We start from the raw sequence: 26732 nt of genomic DNA, 5'->3' as shown, positions 1-26732 counted from the left end.
CTATCAACAACAATTATTTGGTTTCATCTGCATGTGGGTCTTTACGAACTTTGCTCAATAACTTAAGTATTTTAGACTCCTGGAAACATTTTTTAGTATTGATACATCGCCTCTCTTTTTAAGAGAGACCACGAGTCTTATTGAAGTCTAACTAAGATCAGTGGATTTGCTATAGTGCTGGCACATCATGTTTCTAAACCTGCAAAGCTTTGGTCCAGACGGAAGATGGTAGCAGATTTTCCAGGTCTTGAGTGTCAGTTTGAGAAATCTCCTGGGAAAGAGCCTACCAGCCTCCTCCTGTCAATATTGTCTCTTTGCATTCCTATCAGCTGAGCGTGTCTTTCCATTCCTATGCCTGTCCTGTTTCAAAATTTAAGTATGAATTGGGTCACAGATTGCTCCTAATTATATGATTTCATGTATGTGCTTACTGAATATACATATTAAATTTCAGTTGCCATTCAGGGACAAAGAAAAAAGGATTCTTCATTCTATATCCTCCTCATCCAGAAAACCAAAAGCTTCTCCAGACCAAATAGTATGCTGACCTGAGGGTTTCTGTAGAATTATGCTAAAATGTATATGATCTGGAATCTGACTCAATGAGTTTTCTCAGGTTTTCAGGTCATTTTATTAACTGTGTGAAAATCTGTTTATTTATTGTATCTGAGTCCTTCCACCATGTACAGTCACTCACAAGGTTAAGGGCATTACAATAACCCCTCTGCAAACAAAACAGGTTTTAATGAGCACTTAATATGTTCCAAGTACTGTGCTTACTATTTGGTATACTGATGAATAATGTATATAGAAAGCCTGCCTTTGTAAAATATATCATTTAACAAATTAACACAAGCAATGTATTCCTTTTTCTGACTACATTTTCAGGTGTCTGCAGCCAAAACCAGCAGTTCATTTGGACTTGGTTGCAATTTTCTGTTTCTCTGGGCACCAGTCCCCACAGCCAGGTCAACCTGTTCAGTTCTCACACAAGCAGCTGACACAGAATGCAAAGCACACATGTCTGAGATATCAGAATGCTACACATTTTCCTGCTCTAAACATTAGAATGTTTTTATAGTTTTTTTTTTTCTGAAACTCAGGTCATATCCAATGTAGGATGCTCTTCTCTTTAATCAGGGATTGTTTCTCCATTACCCTTTTACCTCTTAAGATAAATTTAAAGGCAACTTAAATTACATTAGAATTACATTGGAGAGTAATTATTATTGCACTGAGCTGTTGTTTTCTAAGAGAATATGATCATGAGAGTAATTGCATATTCTCCCACTTGATCTTAATTAAAATCTTGGGGTGTTTTTATGCCTATTACATTGATTTAGCATTATGATGACTATATTTGGATTATTCAGATTTTCTGTAGTAGTAAAATATTTTAGCATATAAAGGCAGGTGGTACAGACTGCCATGTTCCTGACTCATTCTCCCATTAGCACCATCATCCGATGCTTTACAGCAACAAGAACAAGTAGCTGTGTAGTTCTCTGTGAATATAATGTTGAACCTCACTCTTTCTTGAAAGAAACAATTCATGTTTTGTCCTCAACTTTATGGGATGGCTTGTAGTGCCCAAGAGAGATGAACTAGAAGTTAAGGATCAGCTTTTTTTTTCTAAGATTTATTTATTTATTTGAAAGTCAGAGTTACACAGAGAGAGAATGAGAGGCAGAGAGAGAGAGAGAGGTCTTCCATCTGCTGGTTCACTCCCCAATTGACTGGAGCTGCGCCAGCTGATCTGAAGCCAGGAGCCAGGAGCCAGGAGCTTCTTCCGGCTCTCCCATGTGGGTGCAGGGGCCCAAGGACTTGGACCATCTTCTACTGTTTTTCCAGGCCATAGCAGAGAGCTGAATCGGAAGTGTAGCAGCCGGGACTTGGACCAGCACCCATATGGGATGCTGACACTTCCAGCAGCAGCTTTACCTACTATGCCACAGCAGCCCCAAGTTGATCAGTTTTTAAGACTAACTCCTTATGTTTCTCGGGGGGGGGGGGCAGAAACATACAAAGAACTCTTCTGCCCCTCTTGCTTCTTCTGTATCCACCCTTTACACTATTAGCAGCCTAACAATGTGTCCCTTCTTGATTGAAGTACTACATGCTTGTCATCTTTGCATCAAAGCCCCAGTCCCATCTTTGATGGTTGAGATTTAATGATTATGATCCATTCACCAATAGATAATTGATAGCCCATATCACAGTTTCCCCATACAGGCATACAGATAGTAAATACTGAGAAATAGTGCTGAGGTATAATCTGACTAAAGAGTACTAAGCCTGGTGTCCTCTCGGAGGGAGAGCAGATTCATGAACAATGGGCACCAGTAAGTAACAGAGATACATGTTGAAGCAATCCCTGTTCACCCCTTTGGGTTCTAAAAGATGCTGACTTTCTCCCATCACTTAGATATTTCTCTACAGGAAGGTAGGAAATTGAGTAAACTCTCCCATGACGTCCTTCTGGAAAGACTGTAACTTCAAAGGCACCACGCCAGAGCTGCCTGATTTTCAAAGGGTGAAGTGATTCTCCTGGTAGTTCACTCAGGGTTTGTCTTTATCTCAGTAATGGGTGGGCAGAGGCGTTTAGTCTGATCCTCTCTGCTGACTGAATCATAACTTAGCGCTAGAACAGGTACTCATAAAGGAACATTTATGGACTCTAGGCTGTGCTGCCATAGGATTATTTCAAGGTCTTGGGGAATCCTGGTTGAGAAGATGGGTAAGTAATTTGTATTTTTTTTTTCAGAATAAATATCAACAGCCATGAGAGAGATGTAGATGATATGGAAGACCAAGATTCATATTCTGATTCTGAGGGTAGTGATAGCCAATGAGAGTGTAATGATGCTGATACACACAATTCACTTCACTTATGTAGCAGTTCTGTTATGATTACTGAAATTTAAGACTTGACATGAAAGAGGGATCACATTTTGCACACCTGGTGCCTGATGCTTCTCCAAACAGGCTGCAGTGAGTGGCAAGAGGGCTTGGAAATCATCTGTGACAGATCCTGCTTTCAGGGCTCGACTTGAGAATTAGACTTGAGGCAGTTTTGTGAATTGGCATCTTGGCTTTCTCTCTGCCTTCCTCTTCCCTTTTGCATTTATTGTAGTTTGCTATTGAGCACTCACCAGTGACCACAATGCTCAATGCTTCTACAACAAAACTATTATCATCAGGCTCCCTTTTGAAACCCTTTTATTTATTTATTTATTTATTTATTTCATCACTTTTATAGTCAAATCCAAATTCTATCTTGGTTTCACAGCTCTGCCTATTCTGGACTGAGCACTGCTTTCTCTTCTTATTTCTTGTACACTTTTTGTCCTGTACTCTATGTCTTGTCCAGATTAAATCATTTTAGTTTCTTTAATGTATACCATCTCTTGTCGATGCATCTTTCCCATACTATCTGTGCCTACCACCTATTTGCTTCCTCTTTGAGATCTGAAGTTTTGATCATTGTTTCTTTGCAGAAATCTGTTCTGTTTCTCCACACCATATTTTTTTAGTTGAATAAAATTTCCATCTAGTCTCACAGTCCTCTTGTTCTTCCCCATCCTGGCACTTAGAGGATGTACTTGTGCTGATAAGATTGCCACTTACTGAGGGTACATTCTCCCAGTTTGGTGGAAATCCCTGACTGTCAGATGTTTCATTGGTAGAATGGAGAAATGGTCTCTGATTTTCTGTTAGAATGATATTACATTTATATATATATAATTATATATTTATTTTAATTATGATTATCTAATTATTACCAGATAATAAGTAGTCAATACAATAACCATAATCACCTTCATCATCATCATCATCATCATCATCATGTTTTAGAGAAAGCTGGTGTATGAAAGCCAATCTCTAAAGGTGAAAGACATCATGAGAGTGAAGAAAGAGGGGAAGAAATCTAGGAATATAGAGGGTAATTTATTATGGACATTAGCATAGTCTTGGGTGACTGAAATATTTGAGCATACTTGCACCAGCAGGAAACAGATAAAGGGTTTTGTACACAAAAGTGGCCCATGGCTAACTGGTATGTGTCTGGACTTTCTTGAGAAATTTTAACCTTCCAGGCGTCAGATATGGGCCATTGCAGACATCAGATAAGAGAAACAGGTTATCTTACTGACTTTTTCATCCCATAGGGTTTGGGATGACTGTAAAAGTCACCTGAAGGGCAAGATGATGGATAAAACCAAGATGGCTCTATGAATATCTACCTAAATCCCTACAAATCATAATAATGACTATTCTAAATTTTCTCTTTGTATTTTTTTCCCACAAAACAATTAGTATTGGATAGCACAGACGACATTTCTGTTTATCTCAATCCCTAAAACAGTACATGCAAGAGCATAGGGTGCTTTCCAAGTGCTTATTAGGTGCATGGATGGGGTGGTTTTTACCCTCTTGGTCCAAGGAGTGTCACTTTCCCCCAGACAATTTACATATGATTTCTTATCTTATTCCAATTACCAGAAGAGGCCCTTGGAATAGACTGTAGTTATGTTTGCAGATGAAGCCCAATGTGTGAACACTCAGAGCATTTGGGAGATCATTGGCTTCACAGTCTCATAGACAGGATTCTTGCGTGGGATAGTTGGCAGCGGTAGTGTTATTGATTGAAGTGAGCAGGACCTGTCAGAGTTATGTGAAAACCAACACTAAAAACTGCAGCTTCTAACTCTACAGCATAAATAATCCTAAGGGCCAGACCTGGTTTCTTGTGTTTTTCTGTTCTGTGTAAATTATTATATTTACACACGCAATCTTTTCATTGTTGTTTCAAGTTGGCTACCAGAACAAGTCCTATTGAAAAGTGTCTCTGTTGTGTCTGTGTGTGTATGTGATTCAAATAATATGATGGAATGAATGAACGTATAAACATAACATTCTGTTTCAAGATTATTATTGGAGTAATTGGGATCTGGAATTTTACTTAGATTAGCTACAAATTAATTTTTGGATGAAAGAAGAGCAATGTAAAATTTCCCCATTTTTTTCAGAGTACTATATGTGTATAAGCTACTTTTGAATGTAATCTTAAGAACTTGCTTTCATTTAAGTTAAAACTGGACAATATTTGGAGGTAGTATTATTGGCTGAGTATGATAGGAAACAAAAAGACTTTAGCTACTGAATATTTACTTTAGCTGCTTCTATTTTAAAATAATTTTCAAATAGATGAGTCCAGCATTGTAGTATAGCAGGTAAAGCTGCTTCTTATGATACCTGCATCCCATGTGGGCATAAATTTGTGTCTCAGCTGCTGCACTTCCAATCCATTTCCCTACTAATTATCAGGGGAAAATAACAAAAATGGCTCAAGTACTTGGGCCCCTGCTCAACACATGGAGGCCTGGCTCCTAGCTTCAGCCTGGCTCAGCCCTGACCTTTGTAGGCATCTGGAGAGTGAACTAGCAGGTGAGAGAACCCTATCTCTGTCTCTCCCCTCTCTCTATAGCTCTTTCAAATTAATCAATCAATCAATCAATCTTAAAAATATATAGACGAGGCCGGCGCCGCAGCTCAATAGCCTAATCCTCCACTTACGGCGCCAGCACAGCGGGTTCTAGTCCCTGTCGGGGCGCTGGATTCTGTCCCGGGTGCTCCTCCTCCAGTCCAGCTCTCTGCTGTGGCCTGGGAGTGAGTGGAGGATGGCCCAAGTCCTTGGGCCCTGCACCCCATAGGAGACCAGGATAAGTACCTGGCTCCTGCCATTGGATCAGCGCGGTGCGCCGGTCGCAGCATGGCGGCCATTGGAGGGTGAACCAACGGCAAAGGAAGACCTTTCTCTCTGTCTCTCTCTCTCTCTCACTATCCACTCTGCCTGTCAAAAAAAAAAAAAAATATATATATATATATATATAGACGAATTATCTCAGATTCTACAATCAATTCTGCAGGGTGGATGTTATATCCCCACAGCAGAAACAACGTAACTGAGGCTCCAATAAATTTGTTCATTTCTCTGGTGATAGAGAAATCTGACTCATAGCTTTGTGTTTTATTCTTTGAAAACCCTAAGATTTTTCTTCTTCTCTGTTAGTTATTTTTAAACACGAGAGATTATCAAAGCCTAAGATGATAATACAGTTTACAAAGCAGAGGCTATTGTTCAATGTAGGTAAAATATGACATAAATAAGTTCTAACATAAGTAATAATAACATTTATTTGAATAGTTAATTAGCAAAAATATCATGGATAAGAATGACACAAACCAATATATTCTGTGCCTGAAGAATGCCTTGTATGTGAATGAAACTTCCATAAATGATATATTATTCAAATTTTCTTTTTTTAATAAAAATGCTAATGGAAATGTTAAAATGCACATAAATTAAAATGATCATAAATTAGGATTAATATCACACTAATGAATTATAATCCCTCATTCATTTAGATAAAGTGGCATTTCAATATTTGTTCTTGTTCATAAATTTAATACAATAAATGAAAAGGATACATTTTGAGATTCAATAAATATTTGATGTAATCTTATACTTTAATTTTTTTAATATTCAAAAGTAAAGTAGAAGATCTAGATGCATTTTGATTCATTGTTGCCATTTTATGTCTTTTTTATCATCCTTTCTTTTCATTTATTGAAGCACTAAATACAATTTAAACTGGCAAGAAAAGCCATAGAGTTTGCTCTGAATAAAGAGAACCCAAGAGAACACAATGTCTTTTGAAATATCTAGAAGTTTCTTTCTACAAGACGGTTTTTTTTTTAAGGAACAAATATTTGAAATCTCATGGTGCAATAAGCAGGACTGTATTGGCAGTTAAGTAACTGAGTTAAACTGAAAATATGCGCATTTAGCAGTATTTTTCAACTATAGTTCAATGAACTTTTAAAAATGCAAACCAAAAAAATGTACGTTCTTGTTTTGTATTGGTATTTTTTTAGCAGGAGTGAAGATAGTACAAAAGAGCAGCGTCATAAATCACAATACTCCTGTCCCCTTCTTGAGAGCAAACACTCAGAATTTTAAACCAGTATTTCTGTTTTCCCCAGCACCTACCAAATCATTTCAGGAACAGCATTTGACACATGAATTCTATTAATATCTATTCCACAAATACTTGTTTTCATGACCTGAGATGAATCCTGTTTAAAAGTTCTCATTCTCCAGAGGCATTCCATTTCTGAAAAATGGGCTCCCACATCTTACCTCAGTGATCTCTGTACAATGTGAATGGTATTTTCACACCAGAAGAATTATGATAATTAAAGAAAATATTGTACAAAACATAAAATGTTGATATGGAGTTATTTTTGTTTGTATCAATATAGTGACAGATCTGATTATACTGTGGCATTGCCATTTAAAAAATACTATTTATGGGGCCGGTGCTGTGGTGAAGTGGGTTGAAGCCCTGGTCTGAAGTGTCAGCATCCCATGTTTGTGCTGGTTCTAGTCCTGGCTGCTCCACTTCTGATCCGGCTCTTTGCTGTGGCCTGGGATAGCAGTGGAACATGGCCCAAGTCCTTGGACCCCTGCATCCACATGAAGACCTAGAAGAAGCTCCTGGCTCCTGGCTTCGGGTCAGCACAGCTACAGCCGTTGCGGCCATCTGGGGAGTGAACCAGGGGATGGAAGACCTCTCTCTCTCTCTCTCTCTCTCTCTCTGCTTCTCTCTCTGTAACTCTGTCTTTCAAATAAATAAAATAAATCTTTAAAAAAATACTATTTATTTATTGGAGGGGGTGGAGAGAGAGAGAAGGAGAGATTATATCTGTGGATTCACCCCCCCAAATACCTACCACAGTTGGAACTGGCATAGGGCCTAAGCCAGGAGATGAGAATGAATGCCAGTGTTCTATCTAGGTGGCAAAAGCCTAATCAGTTAAGGCATCCCTGGTGTATCTTGGTGTAAGCATTGGTAGGAAGCTGGAGTCAGGAGCCAGAAGTTGGAATTGAACCCAGGAACTCAAGCTAGCATAGGATGCAAGCATCTTAACCATTAAGATCAAATGCCCTCTCATAGGGTACCATTATTTGATTTTCTTAAATATGAATGCTGTAGACATTTATTAAGTGCCTTATTGAACCTTAGTTTTCTCATGGTTCAAATATAATCTACTTAATTCTTTTTTTTTTGGTAAAAATGAAGGGAATGATTATATGAGAAGTGATTCACATAGTTCTTGGTATACGGATAGTGATTATTAAAGAGTAGCTAATGACACAATTTTAAATAAATGTGTTAATGAGTTGAAAAGAATGTGTATATTTTATATTGCTTCTTGACCTTTTTAGCATATTTTTACATTTTATATCTAACTGATCAGAGTGCATTAAAAATCTGTTTCAACTAATTTAGATGAGTTTCTTTTTATTTTATTTCTAAATGCATTCATATGGGTGCATCCAGACTCTTTGTACAGCTATGATCAGAAGAAATTGATGAAGTTAAGTGAAAAAAAAAATCAACTTAATATTCAAATAGGAGGTAGTCAAAAAGTAACTTTACAGATTTACTCCATCACTAACTATGCCACTTTTTGTTTTAGCTACACACAGACCTGGATCCTGGGAGCAAAAAAATCAAGTATATCTTATCTGGTGATGGAGCTGGGACAATCTTTCAAATAAACGATGTAACCGGAGATATCCATGCTATAAAAAGACTTGACCGGGAGGAAAAGGCTGAGTACACTCTCACAGCTCAGGCAGTGGACTGGGAGACGAACAAACCTCTTGAGCCTCCTTCTGAATTTATTATTAAAGTTCAAGACATCAATGACAATGCACCGGAGTTTCTTAATGGACCCTATCATGCTACCGTGCCCGAGATGTCCATTTTGGGTATGTATGCTTCCAATTTCACAGCCCTATTAGAGTCATCCCTAAAATAGCTCCTGGCATCAGGGATGGTGTATTGCTGAAGAAAAGACTTTTATTACTGTCTTATCTCTAATTTGCATTTCCAAATCCCCCTTTTTGGCCTATGTTCCTCAGCTCAATAGCTTTACTCCCTTAATAATAGCAGCTGACGGAGGAGCAGTTTTATTAAAATATCTCTCCTTCCATGACAATACTGCAACAGGCAGAATTTGTATTCCTCTCATAAATGTGTAGTTTGAGTATTGTTACTGAGGCGGATTTATCAAGATTTGTTCCAACATGCCAAGCTAATCCTATTGATATTTGCTTGATGTTTAATTATTTGTTTGTCTATATTCACACGCATATGCAGGGCATAGAGAAATAGAAAACTGGCAAGGTCTGTCATCAGCCAGATATTGGATTGAGCTGGTGTGTTGCAGCTAGAGTAGATTAGGCAATCACCGTTTCCTAAGAGACTTCGTTTTTGTGGCCATTTTATCTTAACTCAACGTGCTGTAGGAGTCACTGCTCTCACCATTGACTCATCCTCAATTTTTCTGAGCCATTGAAACTGTCATTGTACTTCACATGCAGAGCAATATATATTCCAAAGCCGATTTTAATCATTCCTCCCCTTTTTCAAATCTGTTTATATATCCTCAAACCCTGGCCTTGATATAGAAAACCCCTAACCATGCACTTCATATGATAAGAGGAGGAATTCTACGGCTTTTCTTTGTGTTATAATAACACAAAGAATATGTATAGAAAAGACTCTCACATACAAAGTGTAAGATTACAGAAATCTTTTTATGTATGAACACATACCATATGTGGTTTCAAATTGCATTTAAGACAACCTGGAAGTGTATATGCTATATATATAACAAGTCAAATAATTAGAAGCAGATAAACAAGATGAGGTGCAGAAAAACACTGAGATACAAATTGTAGTCCAAAATTATTAAATACAGGCATGTAGAATCATCATTCCAAACCCTTCAATTTAGCATTAAATTGTCTGCCCAAGAAAAACCTGACCCAGAACCATGTTCATAAGTTCTACACAATAAAATCAAACTGGTGGGAAAATGAGAAATACTTACAGATGAGAACTGAAAGAAAAAATATGGATGAGTAGTGTCGTTAGTAACATCTTCAGTGCAAATACAAAGAAAGGCAAAGTATTGATTGTGGTTTTCAGGGCTAAATTTGATGCCCATTATCAGGTACAGTACAAAATATCCTTCCCTCCCCAGGGTGGTCTTGACATTTTAATTTATTTTAACAATCCATTGCGATTCGTGTGTGTGTGTGTGTGTGTCTGTGTTTATAAAACTCCTGGTAGAAGCTTGCTGGGATTTAAAATTCAGAGAAAAAAATATTCTGGGTAGAATCTAAAGAGCCTTCATTTGCAAGTGTCTTGTTCTCCTGCATTTCCGAGAAAGGATAATATGCTAGTTCTTCTCCTTGATTTGGTCTGCTCATTCTAGGTTTAATGAGTATTATTTTGTCTCTTAACTCATGACAGTTATTTTGTCCCCCACAGTTATTTTCCTTTCCCTAACTTTTTGTCATTTATCTTCCTCTTTCTTGCCCTTGTCCTTTTACTCTTCCTCCTTCTCCTTTTCCTTCTCTTCCTCTTGTTTCTTCTTATTTTGTTCCCTTTCCCTCTCTCTTCCTCTCTCTTTCCATCTTTTTTCTCTCTTGTTCTTGTCTTTAGAAACTTTAATATGAATGGCTTTAAAATCATACATCCTACCTCATCTGCCTGCTTATGTTGTAACCACTTCCCCAGTTGCTTCATGAACATATTCCCATGCGTGTTCCTAAGGAAGCTCACACAGCACATTTAAAAATGAAACTTGGGGACAGGGCAGGACAAGTCAGGGTACAGCAAGTGAAACCACTGCTTGGGATGCCCACATCCCGTGTGAGAGTGCTGGTTGGAGCCCCAGCTACTCTGCTTCCTATCTAGCTTCCTGATAATTCAACCTGCAAGGCAACAGATAATGTCCAAAGTTCTTGGGTTCCTGCCACCTATATGGGAGAACTTTTTGGAATTCCTGGTTCCTGGCCTTGGCCTGATCCAGCTCTGGATGTTGGGGGCATTTGAGGAGTGAATCAAGCAAGGGAAGAATTGACTCTCTCTCTCTCTTTCTCTCTCTCTGTCGCTCTCTCTCTGTCTTTCAAATAAATGGAAACACATAAGCTACTAAATCAAACTTATTATCTTTCATTATGAAATTGTTTTCTCCTGCTTTTTGGAAACCCATGATTTAATCAGTTATCCCAATATACTGTAAAATCCACATATTAAAGGGATATTATTCAATCTTTTCTCCTCCTTAAAGCTGTGGTATATTTTACCCATTTAACAACTAATTCCAATTACTCCTGACCATAATACAACAATAATGTATCATCTCCTTCATTCTCATCATCACCCTCCTCAAAAGATCTGAATACTTCTCCATGAACTATTTTAATGACCTATCAAATTGTATAATTTGTTCTAACCTTGCTATTTCTTAACTAATGAATTTATTTTGAAGAAGAATCTCCCTCACATTCCAGTGGTACATTTTTTTTAATAGATTAATTTCCAAGCTCCTGAGCCAGGGGAGACTTTTCATAGCTTGGTTTCATTTAAGATCTCTTTCTTTCTCTCTCTCTCTAATTTTTAAAATTTTTATTTCATTTTATTTTTAAAAGATTTATTTATTTGTTCGTAAGTCAGAGTTACAGAGGTGGGTGGAGAGAAGATCTTTCAACTGCTTGTTCACTCCCCAGATGTTTGCAACACCCAGGGCTAGGCAGGCCGAAGACAAGAGCCAGGAGCTTCATCCGGATATACCACTTGGATGCAGTGGTTGGCCCAAGTACTTGGGGCATCTTCTGCTGCTTTCCCAAGTACATTAGTAGAGAGTTGGATTTGAAGTAGACCAGCTGGGACATGAAGTGGTGCCATATGGGATCACTGCAGGTAGTGGCTTAACCTGTTATGCTATAACACTCTTATTTTTTTTCCCTTTTTCTTTTTCTATTTTTTTTTTTTTTAGAGGAAAGGTTTATTGTCGGAGAAACCCAACAGGCTTGGGATTGGGGGGGGGGCGGTGAAGAAGGTGAGAGAGTAAGAGAGAGAGGATCAGGAGAGAGTACAACACAATTTTAAAAAAAAGTTTTTCACCTACCCATATTAAAGCGTTGTTAGATAGTCTCATTGTGACAGCAAATCAGAGGTGTTTTCAGGTCTTAATGTCCTACATTTATATTTTTCCTGCTGGAACTCCATTTTATTTACCTCTTTTGCAAAGTATTCTATTATTATGTAGTTTTTCCTTCTGATCAAAATAGAATTTCTCCTATCTGACAGGCTAAATTAACACCTTTTTTTTTAAAGAGTTATTTATTTATTTGAAAGGCAGAGCTTCAGAGAGGCAGAGAGAGATAGAGAAAGAGAGAGAGAAAGAGAGAGAGAGAGAGAGAGAGAGAGAGAAAGTAAGTCTTCCATTTCCTGGTTCACTCCCCAAATGGCTGTGCTGATCCGAAGCCAGGAGTCAGTAGCTTCTTCCGGGTCTTCCACATGGATGCAGGGGCCCAAGGACTTGGACCATCTTCTACTGCTTTTCCAGGCCATAGCAGAGAGCTGGATTAGAAGTGGAGCAGCCAGAAAGGGCTCCCATATGGGATGCTGCACTGCAGGCAGCGACTTTATCTGCTGTGCCACAGCCCTGGCCCCTAAAATAACACCTTTCCTAAGAAAACAGGAAGTTCTCTCCCTACTTTCACCATTATCACAAAAGAGAAACACACAAATTAAAACACCTTCATCTTTGCACTTCTTTCAGATTCTAATATACAAACAGGAACTGAGAAACATTTTTTTCTTTTCTTTTTTATTCATATTCTTTGCTCAACTCATTTAGGTCAAAGGACTTGCAGAACTCATCTTTTCATCCATATTACAGGAGGATTATTTGAATGAAAAAGCTCTTGGTATCTGCAACACATACAACACCTTTTATCTTAATTGCTAATAAATGATGAGCAGGGAAGCTGTTATTTTTGGAGCATTATTATGATTCCTAGATCTTAATGCCAAGTCTGCAGCTATTGACTCTAACTGTGTCAGAGGCTCCCAGTTCGGTCCAAATGAGTCATGTGTAAGATAAATATGTTGAGAATGAAAACTCCACACTTTCTGCAAATACTAAGGCCATTTTTAACCCAGAAAAGGCTTTTTAAAAAATTTAGTTAGTTAGTTAGTTGAAAGGTGGAGCTAGAGGGAGGGAACAAGAGAGGGTTGGAGAGAATCCACTGATTCACTCCCCAAATGGTCACAATAGTGAGGGCTGGGCCAGGCCAAAGCCACAAGTCAGGAACTCCATACCGATCTCCCATGTGTATAGCAGGGGCCCAACCACTTGGACTATCCTCCACTGCCTTTGCAGGCACCTTAGCAGGAAACTGGATCAGAGCAGAGCAGCCAGAACTGGAAACCGGAGCTCTGATATGAGATGCTGGTGTAGCAAGTGGCAGCTTAACCTGCTGCTATGCAAATCCAGCTTGCCACTCAGGAGAGGCTTTTAAAAATATATAGCGCAGAATGTGTTGCAACTGTGTACTTGTAAATATATATGCATTTTAATCTGCTTTTCTCACTAAAAAGTAGAGCTACAGAAATAATCAGTATTAACCAGAATATATATAATAAATATATATGTATATGTGTGTGTACGTCTCTGTGTCTGTATAAATGTATATGGCCTGTAACATGTTTTCCAAAGACTCACAGAGAATGTGTTACGAGGATGAGTTTAAATTCTAGTTCCATCCCTTATGATCTGGTTGACTTTGAAGTTCAGAGAGGTTAAATTATTGCTTTTTTTTTTCAAGTTACAATGCAAGGATAATAATTACCATCCTGCTGTCACTCTGAGAATTCCATGAGAAAATATAAAGCAAAAAGAATACCATAAACTACATAAGAGTTCCATGATTGGTTGTTGTTGTGGATTTAAAATTATTTTTGTGAATCTGTTCCCTTTCTTATATTTGGAACTTTCCTCATGTATTGATTTTATACATCAGGCGTCTGGTCTCTGGTCTCTGTTTGACTCCAGCATCTCTGGTTAAAGGAAGCAGAGGGAGTGGCATTATTTTATTGTCAAGTGTGAATTATTCCCTTCATTTCTCATGAAGGTGAATATCAGGATGAAGGTCAGCTACTATCTCCTTTCTCTCCCCATTACCACTGTTTCTCAGACTGTCTCTTCCCTTTCCTTTTTTCTTTCATTTTTCTTCCTTTGCTACTGCAGAAATGCCAACACTTGCACCTGTAGGCTCTGAGGAATGCCAGCAAGGACTGGGGGATTACATTGTAGAGAGAGTGAAAAATAAAATTCTAATTGAGAAATTTACCAATATTAAAGTGAAATGAATGTGATGTTCAAGAGCTATCTGCCAGTTGACAGGCTGTCAGGACGAAACACACATATATATTTGCCCAAATGGCAGCCAAATTATTTTAGAAATATCTTCCTTGGAAGCTGGAAACACAGTTCTTTTATATTATGCTGTGAATTTCAGGACTTGATGAGAAGTCACTCTTATAGCAATACTGCATAAAAGGAAGCATGTAAACTCGTCTGCTTTTAATAGTGGATTCCAGCCTAGCATTGTTGAAGTTAGTTTTTCAGTGGCAATTTTCATCCATTGATTAATTCCACATACTTTATATGTGGAAATATGAATATGAACATTAAATGTGCATCTCTATTGTTACTGTATGTTGGGTTAAGTGTTTTTAAAAATTCTGATTGTATGTGTGAACCTGAACTTGGATAAACTGAACTTTTTGTTGGACTTTGAAGTTGACTCTGAGGTTACTTAGCTCCAAATCTGACCTACTTGTTAAGTAACATAGCCTATCTAAATCTTACATGCTCTATCTCAACAATATATACGACAATCCCTCTTTACTGGTTTGGAAAAACTCATTATATTTTGAGTGCTAACTACTTGGCCTACAAAAGAGTTGGAGCCCAATAAATATTAGTTTATTTGCAGCCATTCCTACAAAATTTACCTCAGTTAAAATAATTCAATAAATTATCTGTGTGAAATGAATACCAGAGTTAATGAAAAATTGCTCAACAAGACTTTGCATTTGACAAATTCACAAATTCGAATAAATACCATTCTTTTCTACAAGTGAAGATAGGAGAAAAGAAATGAGAGAACCAAGTACTGCTTAAGCTGATGTGCATTGTGGCATTGCTTTGAATATGGCTCCATCAGAAATGACCCTTGAAATATTATTCATTTCCTTTGAGGTCTAAGACTGCTCTATTGACAATTAATACGTGTTAAACATTACTATGCTAAATGTTTCAAAAATCCATAACAATCTGGGAATATTAGTAGTGATATTAGTTTCCCTACTCATTATTTTTAATCACAAAAATGAGGAAAATAATAGCTGTTAAAAAGCCAAATATTAAGTGAAAGAGTGGGCATTTAAGTCCAGACATCTGGCTTTGCCTCCCCTGGGCTTCACCGGCACGCTCTAGTGATCTTTGATAATATCTCTGGAGATTTGTGTTTATACGAGCACCGTGATTCCGCTGCATATTTATAACAGTTAATGTGTTTTCCCAAGGTGGCAGGGCTCTGGAGGTCAGCATACTTCACAAATTACATTGATAAACTGAGAGGAAAGTTGGATAAGAATTCTGAGTGAGGTATTTTCATGGTGGGAATATAAGTACATTAGAAATCTAAGAACAATACATCACACAGAAATTGTAATAACCAAAAAATTAAGAGCCATGTGGTGAGTTGCTGGGGCTGAAGTGCTGCTAATGTGTTGAAGATAAAAACAAAATAAAGTGGCTTGAATTGACTCTAGATTTTCTGGTGATGAGTACAAAATAATGCAGTCCCCCTCCAAAAAAATCCAATAGTAATTGAAATATCAGAAGGTCAAAAAGTGGTTTAGTAAGTGTGTATTTTTAAAAGGCAAACATCACTGCTTTCCACATCTTACTACAGACAAGCTTATATAATATGCAAGTGAACTCGCTCTCCTTGAACAATGAAAAACATTAGAATTATTAAATAATTCAATCTTTTTACTTCTGGAAAACTTAGCTATATGTAATTCTCATTCTTCTGTCTTCTCTTTCCTTTTAAATGTCTTCCCTTTATAAATGTATCCTTTTATAGTAATTACTCCTCAAAGGTACTTTTGAAGGAAGGCCTATATAAGTACATTTACTTATTTTGAGTCTATATTATTTTATCATATATTTAATTTTAGAGAAATTTGCAAATGTAATCCAAGTATATTTTTGCTGAGCTATTTGAGAATAAATTGTTCATGTTTCCTTTATCTCAGAAAATCCTCTTCATAATGGATGTTTCTCTATACAAGTACAAAAAATCATAAAAATTAGAAAATTAATATTGACACATCATCTTTATCAAATACAGAAACTTCAAATGTCTCTAATTATCGAAGTAGGGTCCTTTTATAGTAACAAGATCACATATAAGAGCTCATTACATTAGAATCCTTCATCTGGAATGGTTCTTCAGTCACTTGTTTACTTCATGACTTTTTTACTTGATCTTCATAAAATCATTGTTTTATAAATCTCTTTACTGGGATTTGTCTGATGCTTCTTTGAGAACAGATTACATTAGATTCAGAATATGCATTTTTGACAATATTGTCATGGTTAATATCTCTGATTTATATCAAGCAATCCAAGATTTTGGTTTCTTTTTGGTGACAATAACTTTGATGACAGTGTTAAGGAGATTCTCCATTGCAAAGTTACTCTTCTCTGTCTTTTTGCTTAGTACTTTATGTGCAGATGATTTGAGCGCATGTAAATATCTTATTCCTCATCAAACTTCTAACTCAAAATGTTATCATTTATTGAAGTTTCCTAGCTGAACTAATTATTATTATGAGAGCTGAAAATGGTGATTTTCTTAAATTTGTTATTTTGTTTACATGTATTGGCTAGCATTCTTTTACAAGGAAAAATTGTCTTCTCATCTATTTGGTTGTGTATATACATTAATTGATTTTTTAGATTATGGTTTTATTTAATGAATTATAATACAAATTTGAATTATTAGTTATCATGATGCTCAGCCTATCTGAGACTTGTTTGTGACATGTCCTTGAAGCTGATTCTTTGTCCTATTGATAAAGCTCCACCATTTTTTGGGCACGTTCTCATCTCTGGCTCAATAAATTCCTTCAGCTTCATGTTGTACTTTCTCAAGCTCAGTGCTGGAATTAACCACTTATATAAAGAGATCGGGTTCCATTTAAAAGAGAATTGTGTTAACATACCAAATCTGGATACTAGTTGTGTTCATTTCTGTGGGCTTGTCATTGTACTGAGAGCTTCTCAGTGGACATGACAGAGCTAAGGAAGAATGGAGGAACACACACACACACACACACATCCCTATCTGTACTGGACTGAATATTACTTCCCAAAATTTCATGTCTGCTAGAACCTTAAATTATGACATTACCTGAAAAGAGAGTCTTTGCAGATGTGATTAGTTACAATGAAGCCATACCTGACTTGATTAGCTCCTAAATCCAATGATTTGTGTCTTCATAAAAAGACCCTTTAAAAACACAGACATCGGGAAGAAGGCCTTGGTGAATATGGAAGCAGAATGGAGTTAGGCCACCACAAGGCAAGGTGTGGCAGGAACCACAAGTAGCAGGAATGCGTGTGATAGGATCCTTCAGAGAACCCTGGGCCTGCTAATGCCTTGATTTTGAACTCCAGACTGTTAGGGAAAAAAAAAATTTGTTTCCAGAAACTTCATTTGTGATGATTTGTCGTGGATTCCCTAGAAGACCAATATATAATCCCTCTGTTAAACACCATGAGTTCACCTCTCTACCCCCAATTCTAAAGCAACATCACAGGGTACCTTCTGATTTTTCTCCTTTCTCTTACAGCGATAAGGCTGGGTTTCCTCATTCTCAACATGTTTGTTAATTGAATCATCCCTTCCCCATGTAGTAATTAATCTCCATTTGCTCCTTCCACCCATTCTTAGACTTCTCCATACTTGTGCTTATCTCCTGACCCGCGCTTTCTCCACCTACTTTTCTTTAGAGAGAGGATGTGGACCCTGTAGCACTAGCCACACCCAGCAGCTTTTGCAATGAACTGTTCAGGCACTTTCAAGCAATCAGGGAAAGGAAGCGGTACTTCATGATTCTTCCTCTTTTAGTTCTCCTATGTACTTATGCCTAGATTGTTCCTTAACATAATAGATCTATAGAAACATTTTCTAATGTGTATTCAAAATACATGTAGTGCCAAAAAATTTAAAATGCTATATAAGAAAATAACAAATAAAAAATGACACTACTCTTCCTAAGTCTTTATAGTATTAATGTAACATAATTTGATAATTCACGTTCTATGCCCTTTTGGAGATTCAGACATCTGTATGACCCCATTACAGGATTTCATTTTACAAAAGTCTTAGAAACACACATCTAATGAGGACACATTTTTGTTTCTATGCAAGACCACATGTTAATTTTGCATTAAGCTAAATAGTAAAATTTGCAGTTCCTAAGAAGTGAATTGCAAATTATGACTGCAGCCTACATGGATGTGCTTGCTATTCTGGTCATTTTCTGGTTCATATTTTAGACCCAAATAAAGAATATTCCCAAAGTAATAATTAAAGAAACTCACTTTCATATTCCTTTTTATTATTAAAGAAACAACTTATGTCACATAAGCCTAAAAGATCAAAGGATGTACACACTGACAAACTGTCTTAAACCTAACACTCATCTTTTTTATAATTTAGAGGTTGTGACTTTCTTTTTCTCTCTTTAGGATAGCTTTTAAAGGGATTCAGCAACATATCCCTATTTTTAAAGGAGTGATGCAAAGTAAGGAATAGGGAAAACATATCTTGGATTTGATTATGCTTTTTGTCTTGTTTGATTCAGAGTGACGAACAGAATTGAAATTCTTTGGGAAAACATGGGCGGGAAATCATGAGGACTGAAATAAACACTCTCAAAAGAAATCCAGCTGCTGTACCTGATATGAATGCCTGTAACAGCTGTGCTTCCAAAACTCTATGGTGGGGTGAATATTTTGTAGTTTCTAGTCTGCATGAAAAAGCTAAACCTTCATTGGGGATATGTTGACAGTTAGTATAAGAGATATACCTTTTTTGTTTGTTTTAATCTTGGGATGAAAGTGAAGCAATGGTTTCAAATATGGTGATTTTCATGATTGTCAAAAGTCTCCCTATATGGTTTATGGGTTTAGTAGATACCAAAGTATCCAAATGGAGAATTTGGTCACAGTGATTTGTGAAAGGTGCCTAAGATACATCACTTCTCTTTAATGCTTGGTCTTCTATTCTTCTTTAATTATAATATTGCATTTTATTAGTCAAATAATTGATGACACAAAAATACAATAAATCCATTGCCCAGCTTTAATGGCGTAACTAATTTTTAGGACCTTACATTTATCAGTCCATATCCCTGATGTCTTCATTTTAAGGTTCTTTGGTATAAACCTTACTTCATAAAATGGATGTACAAAAACACTAACACAGGTAGAATATCTTTGGAAAGTTTGTTACTTAGTCTACAAAAACATTGCTTTCATCATTTTTAAAATACTCAGGTTTCCACACTATTCATTTAAAGACTGTCTTAGCAGCCTCATGTCTACCTTTGTTTGAAGTTCCATTACTGATATAAATTAGATGCTTTTCAAGGCATCCTCTTTTTCAATTGATCTATGGACTTAAGAATTTCAAGTGAGAAGTAGAAAAATCTTTGAATTCTCTCTAGAAGTTGGATTTTCAATCACTGACCAATAAAAATTCATCAAAACAATATATAAGAAAATATAAATACTTTGATTTTATAAGTACTAGTGACTGATATTGCTTTTGTTCTATACAAATAATACATAGAATGTATATTAAAATAAGTAAATGCTTAAAATTTGAACCTACTAAAAACAAATTTAATCATCTCTGCCTCTAACCCTGTTCCCATTGGGTTGCTCCCTTTGCAAAGTGATTTTTTGGCTCAGTGTAATTTAAAAGTCTGTATGTCCTATTCACAAGTAAATCATAATTTGAGTTGGTGTTCTGGAGGGCTAAAGTTGAATTAAACAATTGACTCAGGATTAACAATATCTAAGAGAAGAGGCAAGATTGATGATATATTTCAACATTTGCCTTTAATCCAGGTCAATCCATCTGTGGACCTATTAAATAATGGTTTATAGGTCTATTCACAGAAGCAGCCAATGCTGAAGTACTGTTTATTCCTCACTGAATTTTCCCCTCTTTTCATTCTCTGTACTTGATTGTTAGAATTGCTTTAAACTTAATTTGATTATTTGAATGTTGACTATGTTCTTCAGAAGCATATCTTCTGTTCAGTCACACTTTGGCTCCTGCTATATCTTGATATATTGGTTAATGTCTCTGAAAATTATACCTTTCTTCCCTGCTCTCTGAGAAATTGTCTATGACCAACAATTTATTCAGTCCTACTCTGAGGCCTTCTCAGGAAAATAAGACATTTATGGCTTCCCATCTAAGTAATGTTCTGGTACTTTAAATACTGAAAAGTATTTCCAAATCAGCAAATGTGTACTTATCATAAAGAAAATCTAAACCATTCGAAAATGTTTTGTATTACGGATGGAAGGTTGAGAAACTCAGGTGAGACTCTGCCCAGTCAGTTTCATGATCCTGTAGCCTTTCATGACCCTTTGCCCTTGTATGCAAATTAAATATTTTAGAATGCAAAATATTTATGGATCAGAGACAAAAGGGCAAATCTTCCTTAAGTTATTCAAGCCAAGTGTGTATCTAGAGCTCTATAAATTAGCATAAAGACTCACAGTGTTATGAGTTGTTGTTGTTGTTACATGTCCATTCTAAAAAGTTATGAATTAATTGATGCAGGAGAGTAAAGCTCATAGAGTTCAGCCTTGGCTGACATTAGCCTGACAGAGAAATGAATTAACTGAGTGTCAGGGCAGCTCCAAAACATGCATTTGTGAAATTCTGAAGCCTGGTTGAAAATGAATGTGGCACATCTTTGTCAATATATTTTTGGGATATGGAATTCTCTCCTCAGAACCTGTCTTTCACATCCAGTAGAGGTTTCCTGGAGTCCTTATGCATGTACACATTATTATTATTTCTTTAACTTTGATGCATATATATCATAGGCTTAATAAATTTTAGCTCTGAATTCATGAGACTTCACCCTTTAATTTTTACAAGCAAATGTTTTTATTATTTGATTAGCAATTATAGTTTTATGAATTGGTGGCATATTTTTTCTATTTTATCAGCAATTTCACATAGAGAAAAATATGAAGAAATTAGTATGGCAAGATAGCTATGTGTAAGATTAAAACATCATCCAACAGTTAAAAGTTATAGGAAAGATTTGCAAAATTGTTCAAAGAGCTAAAATATAAATATGTGGATCTATGGGGAAAAGAGATGTAAATGTGTGTATGTGTGTGTGCACATTTGACATATATTTGGATGTCCTCAAAAAGACAAAAAAATAGTTACAATATGAGTTTGTGGGTGAGAACATATGGATTATATGAGACATATGGTCTCAGATGCATTCCCCATTCAAAGAGAAGCTTTCAACCCTTGTCTGCGCTGAAAAAGTTTACAGTTGGTATAACCAAACTTATGCCACTGTTACAGATTATTTTATTAATTTTGCTTTTGTCAAGGAACATGGCCATGGAATCGTCTCTTCATAATCCTGCCTTTCTTTCAGGATCTCATCATTGTCTACCAGTTTAGGAATCTTTGCAAACAGCAGAAGTGATTTGAGTTCAGGAATTACCTTTGGGCTTTGAGAGGTAACAGCAAATGATATTCAACAATTTATTTTATTTTTTTCCATTTTCTTTGAAAAGCAGAGAGACAAACAAAGAGAGCTATTCCATCCGTTGGCTCACTTCTCAAATACATGCAACAGCCGTGGCCCAAAGTCAGGATCACAGAACCGAATCCAGATCTCCCACATTTCTACTTAAATAAATAGGGACCTAAATATTTGAGGCATCACCTGCTGCTTTCCAGGATACACACCAGCAGGAAGCTGAATCAGAAGTGGAGAAATTAGGACTCAAGTCAGCTACTTCAATATAGGATGTGGGTGTCCCAAGTGGCATCTTAACCACTGTGTCAAACACCTCCCCATTAAAGGTTTTTAAGATGTGTTGGCATATCTATCCATTATTCCTTCTGCAATCTGAAGACATATTATTAGCTTAGGTATAGCATAATGCATAATTATTTTATAGCTACATAGAGATTAATATTTAATAACTGTGCAAAATACTAAGCACTGTGCATATGCATTCACTTAATCCTATCAACAATTTTATGATATAAATTTATGATTCTTATTTTACAAATGCAAACACTGAGAAATAGAACTATAACAGTTTACTTAACATCTTACCACATGTTAGTATAGGAAGTCCTGGTCAGAGAGGTAGAACCATGAACAGTTCATAGTACAAGAGAGTTATTACAAGGACCAGACCTTATACAGTTATGGAGTTGAGGTATATAAATCTGTTGCTTCTACCTCTAGGTAGAAAGCTGGGAGAAAATTACAAAAGACTAGTGTGGGGAGCAGCTCGGACTAGACTAAGTTACTGGAATTAAGACTTATTCTATGCATCTGCTCTCCTCTGTGGGGAGCAGCTCGGACTAGACTAAGTTACTGGAATTAAGACTTATTCTATGCATCTGCTCTCCTACAATATGGCGCTGGGAGAGGAGAAAACAGCTTCTACCCAGCTGCCTCCAGTTCAACCAATAAACTGTAGGACTTGCTCCTGATTGGAGAGCAGCGTACTCGGCGTGTGGGCAGCCGAGTTAGGATTGGCGGAGGAGGACTATAAAGGAGGAGAGAGACGGCATGCACCAGGAACATCTATGGGGAACATCTAAGGGGGACACCTGTGCAGCCCCCAGAGAGCCGGCCGGCGGTGTGCCGCTCCCCTGCGGAAGTGGGGAATGCGGCCAGGGGGAACTGCCCTTCCACGGAGGTGGAAGGGATAGTAGCCAACCCGGGAAGAACCAGCAGCAAACCCGGGGAGGGCCGAGCAGACGAAAGAACAGCGCAGGGTCCTGTGTCGTTCCTCCACGAAGAGGGGGAGCGACAACTAGGAATCCAAGAAAACAAACTGGAATCCATGGTGACAAACAGGAGCTTCCCTCTGTTTCTCACCCCTAAAATTTCCATGAAATACAGAACCTGCACGAGAAGTCTGTGCTAATTTTCATAGAGCTCCATGTGGACCCAGCCGAGGACTAGCAGTACCTGACATTGGCACTGAAGGAGCAGTGAGCACAGGTGCTGCTCCGTGCCAACACAGTGAGCTTGCAAATCTGAACCACGTGTGAGCTGTCCCAGTGCCTAATGCTGACCCTCACCTTGTGTACTTTCTCTGCTTCTGCTTATAGAATCTCATGCCAGTTATAACATGGGTCACATAAAGAAGAAATCTTTAGAAATATATGTCTAGCTTAGCTAATTTTCATTTTTTATTATTTTATTTTAAATTTTAGTTTTTATCATATTCAGTGTGCTTTGTAGATACAATTCTAATAAAATAATAACATTCTCTTCCTCCCACCCTCCTGTCTTCCCCCTTTCTTTTTTTTTAAAGTTTTTGATAACATATTTTAAATTTATGTGACAATAAAAAGGCTTATTAATATTTGACCAAATAAGAAGTTTAACAGCTAAAAAGCAAAAAGACCCTAGTTTAGTGGGAATATTAACACCTATTGCTGCAAATATAATTTGTAAAACTTTGTTTTTTACCTTTGTTCAACCAGTGATTAAGAATGTTATACTACTATGGATTTAATGATCTGTGATAACTTTAAAATTTACTGTATTAGGTGAAATGTTCATACAGTCATTGCCCTAATCTAGAATTAGCTGTTTCTCCAAGGAGCCCTGATTCCATTCATTGGAGAATGAATGATGTTAGAAACCAAGATCTCGGTGCTAGCTGTACTATTTGCTACTGAATTTTGTTTGCCTCTAGAACCTCTCAGCTGATAGAACAAGGCCAAGGATACGTGTGTATATTAACTTCTGTTTTGTCCTTATAGCTAATGGCTTGCATACAACGTGCATGTGATCCAGAGCCCTGTAAGAACCAATGTTATCAATTAGACTTTGATGCTATGGGCAGTTATTTTTTACTTTGGTTTTACATGATGCATTCATTTTCTTTTTTTTTTTTTTAAAGATGTATTTGTTTACTTGAAAGTCAGAGTTACAGAGAGGCAGAGGCAGAGGCAGAGAGAGGAAAGAGAGAGAGACAGAGACAGAGACACAGAGATAGAGAGAGGTCTTCCATCTGCTGGTTCACTCCCCAAATGGCTGCAACAGCCCAAGTTGAGCGAATCCAAAGCCAGGAGCCAGGAGCTTCTTCTGCATCTCCCACGTGGGTGCAGGGGCCCAAGGACTTGGGCCATCTTCTACTGCTTTTCCAGGCTACAGAAGAGAGTTGGATCAGTAGTGGAGCATCTGGGTCTTGAACCTGTTCCCTTATGGGATGCCGGCACCGCAGGCGGCGGCTTTACCTGCATTCACAGCACTGGCCCCTGAATTCATTTTCAAAATTACTTAGGTATACTCTTCTTAGACAAATTTTAAAAATGTATTTACAATATAGTTTATATTATATTGTCATAGTTTGCATCACATTCTGTGACCCTCCAATCTCCTAAATTATGTTTTTACATATATTAATGTCTGTGATATAAAATTCTGTGGATTTTGACAAATGGATAGTGGCATGTGTCTGTAATAGCAATGTTATATGGAATAGTTTTTACCACCTCAAAAAGCCCCCTGAGCTTTAATTGTTTAGAATTCCTCACTTTCTGAGCTCATAGAAACAACTCATTTGTTTAAGACTTATTTATTTATTTGTGAGGCAGTTACAGACAGAGAGAGGGAGAGACAGACCTGAAATGGCCGCAACACCTGGAGCTGGGCCAATCTGAAGCCAGGATCTAAGAGCTTCTTCTGGGTCTCCCACATGGATGCAGGGACCCAAAGACTTAGGCCATTAACAGGGAGCTGGATCAGAAGTGGAGCAGCTGGGACTCCAGCCCATGTAGGATGCCAGTCCCACAGGCAGAGGCCTAACCTACTATGCCACAGCACTAGCCCCAAGAAATAACATCTTAACAACATTGGGCCTTCTAACTCATGAACAAAAAGCATTTTTGCACTTTTAAGTGTTTCCTGATTTTTTAACTACCATTTTGTTCATTTAAAATTCCAGTTATTACTAGTGTATAGAAAAGCAATGGTTCATATATATTGTCCTTACATCCTGTAACTTTGTTGTACTACCAGATCCAGGGAGTTTTTCTGTGTGCTGTTTGACATTATCTATGTAATCTATCATTTAACCCACAAATAGAGACAGTGTTATTTCTTCTTTTCAAATTTGTATGGTTTTTATTTATTTTCTTTTTATCTTTTTTCTTTTTATTCGTTCTTTTTCTTCTTTTCTTTTCTTTTTTTTCAGCAAAACACACACACACACACACACACACACACACACACACAAAAACCCTTTTATTTCTATTTGGTCCAAGGTTTGGTAGAGGGTTCTAGGGCTGTTAAAACCTTTTCCAGTGGCTGGCAAAAAATGTTGGGCAGCAGCCCTGATACCAGAAAATGCGGATGGCCCCCAAAGTCTGCTGGGCTCCTGGCGCTCCTGGTCCCTCTTGAGAGCGAGCCTTTGAAGCGATACTCGCCCAGCGCCGCCTGCGGGCCGGGCAGACCTCCTCGTCCCGGAAGTGGTTCTCCAGGAAGTCACAGACATGAGAGTCTGTGCAGGCAGAATCCAAGCGGGCCTGGTTCAGCTTCTTCTCCAGGGCCAAGGTGGCTTCCACAGCGTCCAGGGTTTTGCCGCACTCATCTTGAGAAGGCTTCTGCACATCTGGGAAGAGGGTGCGGCCACCGCGCAGGGTTTGCGTCTTCAAGGCGCTGGTTGGCTCCCTCAGCGCCCTCTCGCTTTTTCTCAGTTAACTCGCGGATGAAATGGCTGTCGCCCTCCAGAGCCACATTGTCGGGATCGAAATAGAAGCCCAGAGAGAGGTAGGAGGCCTGCAGATGCAAATTGCCCAGGCGGTTGACGGCAGCCTCCTCCTCGGTGGAGTAATTCTGGGAGGTCATGGTTGCTCCACGATATGGAGACACACAACAAAACCTGTGTTGTGGTCCCCCATGCAGGAAATGGCCCACAAGTGCTCCCTGAGGTTATAGCTGGGGAGGGGATCAGAAAGTGGTCAAAGCCTTTAAAACAGCCCCTGGGCCTTTTGCATTCAAGCACTGTAGAAGCAAGACACAGGTCTGGGGGTCTCCCAGCAAGTTGCTTCTATTCTTTTTCAGTCAGGGTTAGAGAGAGAGAGAGAGAGAGAAAGAGAGAGAGAGAGTCAGAACCGCTGGTTCACGACCCAAATGGCCGCAGGCTGGGGCTGGGTCGGACAGAAGCCAGGAGCCGGGAGCTTCCTCTGGGTCTCCCATGTGGGTTCAGGGAGCACTTGGGTCATTTTTCTACTTCCTTCCCCAGCCATTAGCAGGAAGCTGAATTGGAATAAGAGCAGCAGGGACTGAATGGGATGCTGGCACTGCAGGCAGAGGCTTAACCTACACCACAGCACCGGCCCCTATTTATTTTCTTATTTTATTGCATGAGCTAGGACTTGTAGTTTGTGGTTGAATTTA

General features: G+C 37.9%; 1 protein-coding gene across 10 annotated transcripts in view; it reads left to right on the top strand.

Annotated features, from left to right (window-relative positions):
- The window catches only part of CDH8 (cadherin 8), a 420906-nt gene that overhangs the window by 139025 nt on the left and 255149 nt on the right, over positions 1-26732 (top strand). For all 10 annotated transcript variants that reach the window (XM_070063301.1, XM_070063302.1, XM_070063300.1 and 7 more), the window contains exon 3: positions 8548-8842. In XM_070063301.1, coding sequence (XP_069919402.1) covers positions 8548-8842 — 295 coding nt within the window. The remainder of the gene's footprint in view (positions 1-8547; positions 8843-26732) is intronic.

This window comes from Oryctolagus cuniculus, chromosome 18 (genome assembly GCF_964237555.1).
Source record: "Oryctolagus cuniculus chromosome 18, mOryCun1.1, whole genome shotgun sequence".
NCBI lineage: Eukaryota > Metazoa > Chordata > Mammalia > Lagomorpha > Leporidae > Oryctolagus > Oryctolagus cuniculus.
The sequence above is the reverse complement of the archived record's forward strand: the minus strand, read 5'-3'. Positions and strand labels throughout refer to the sequence as shown.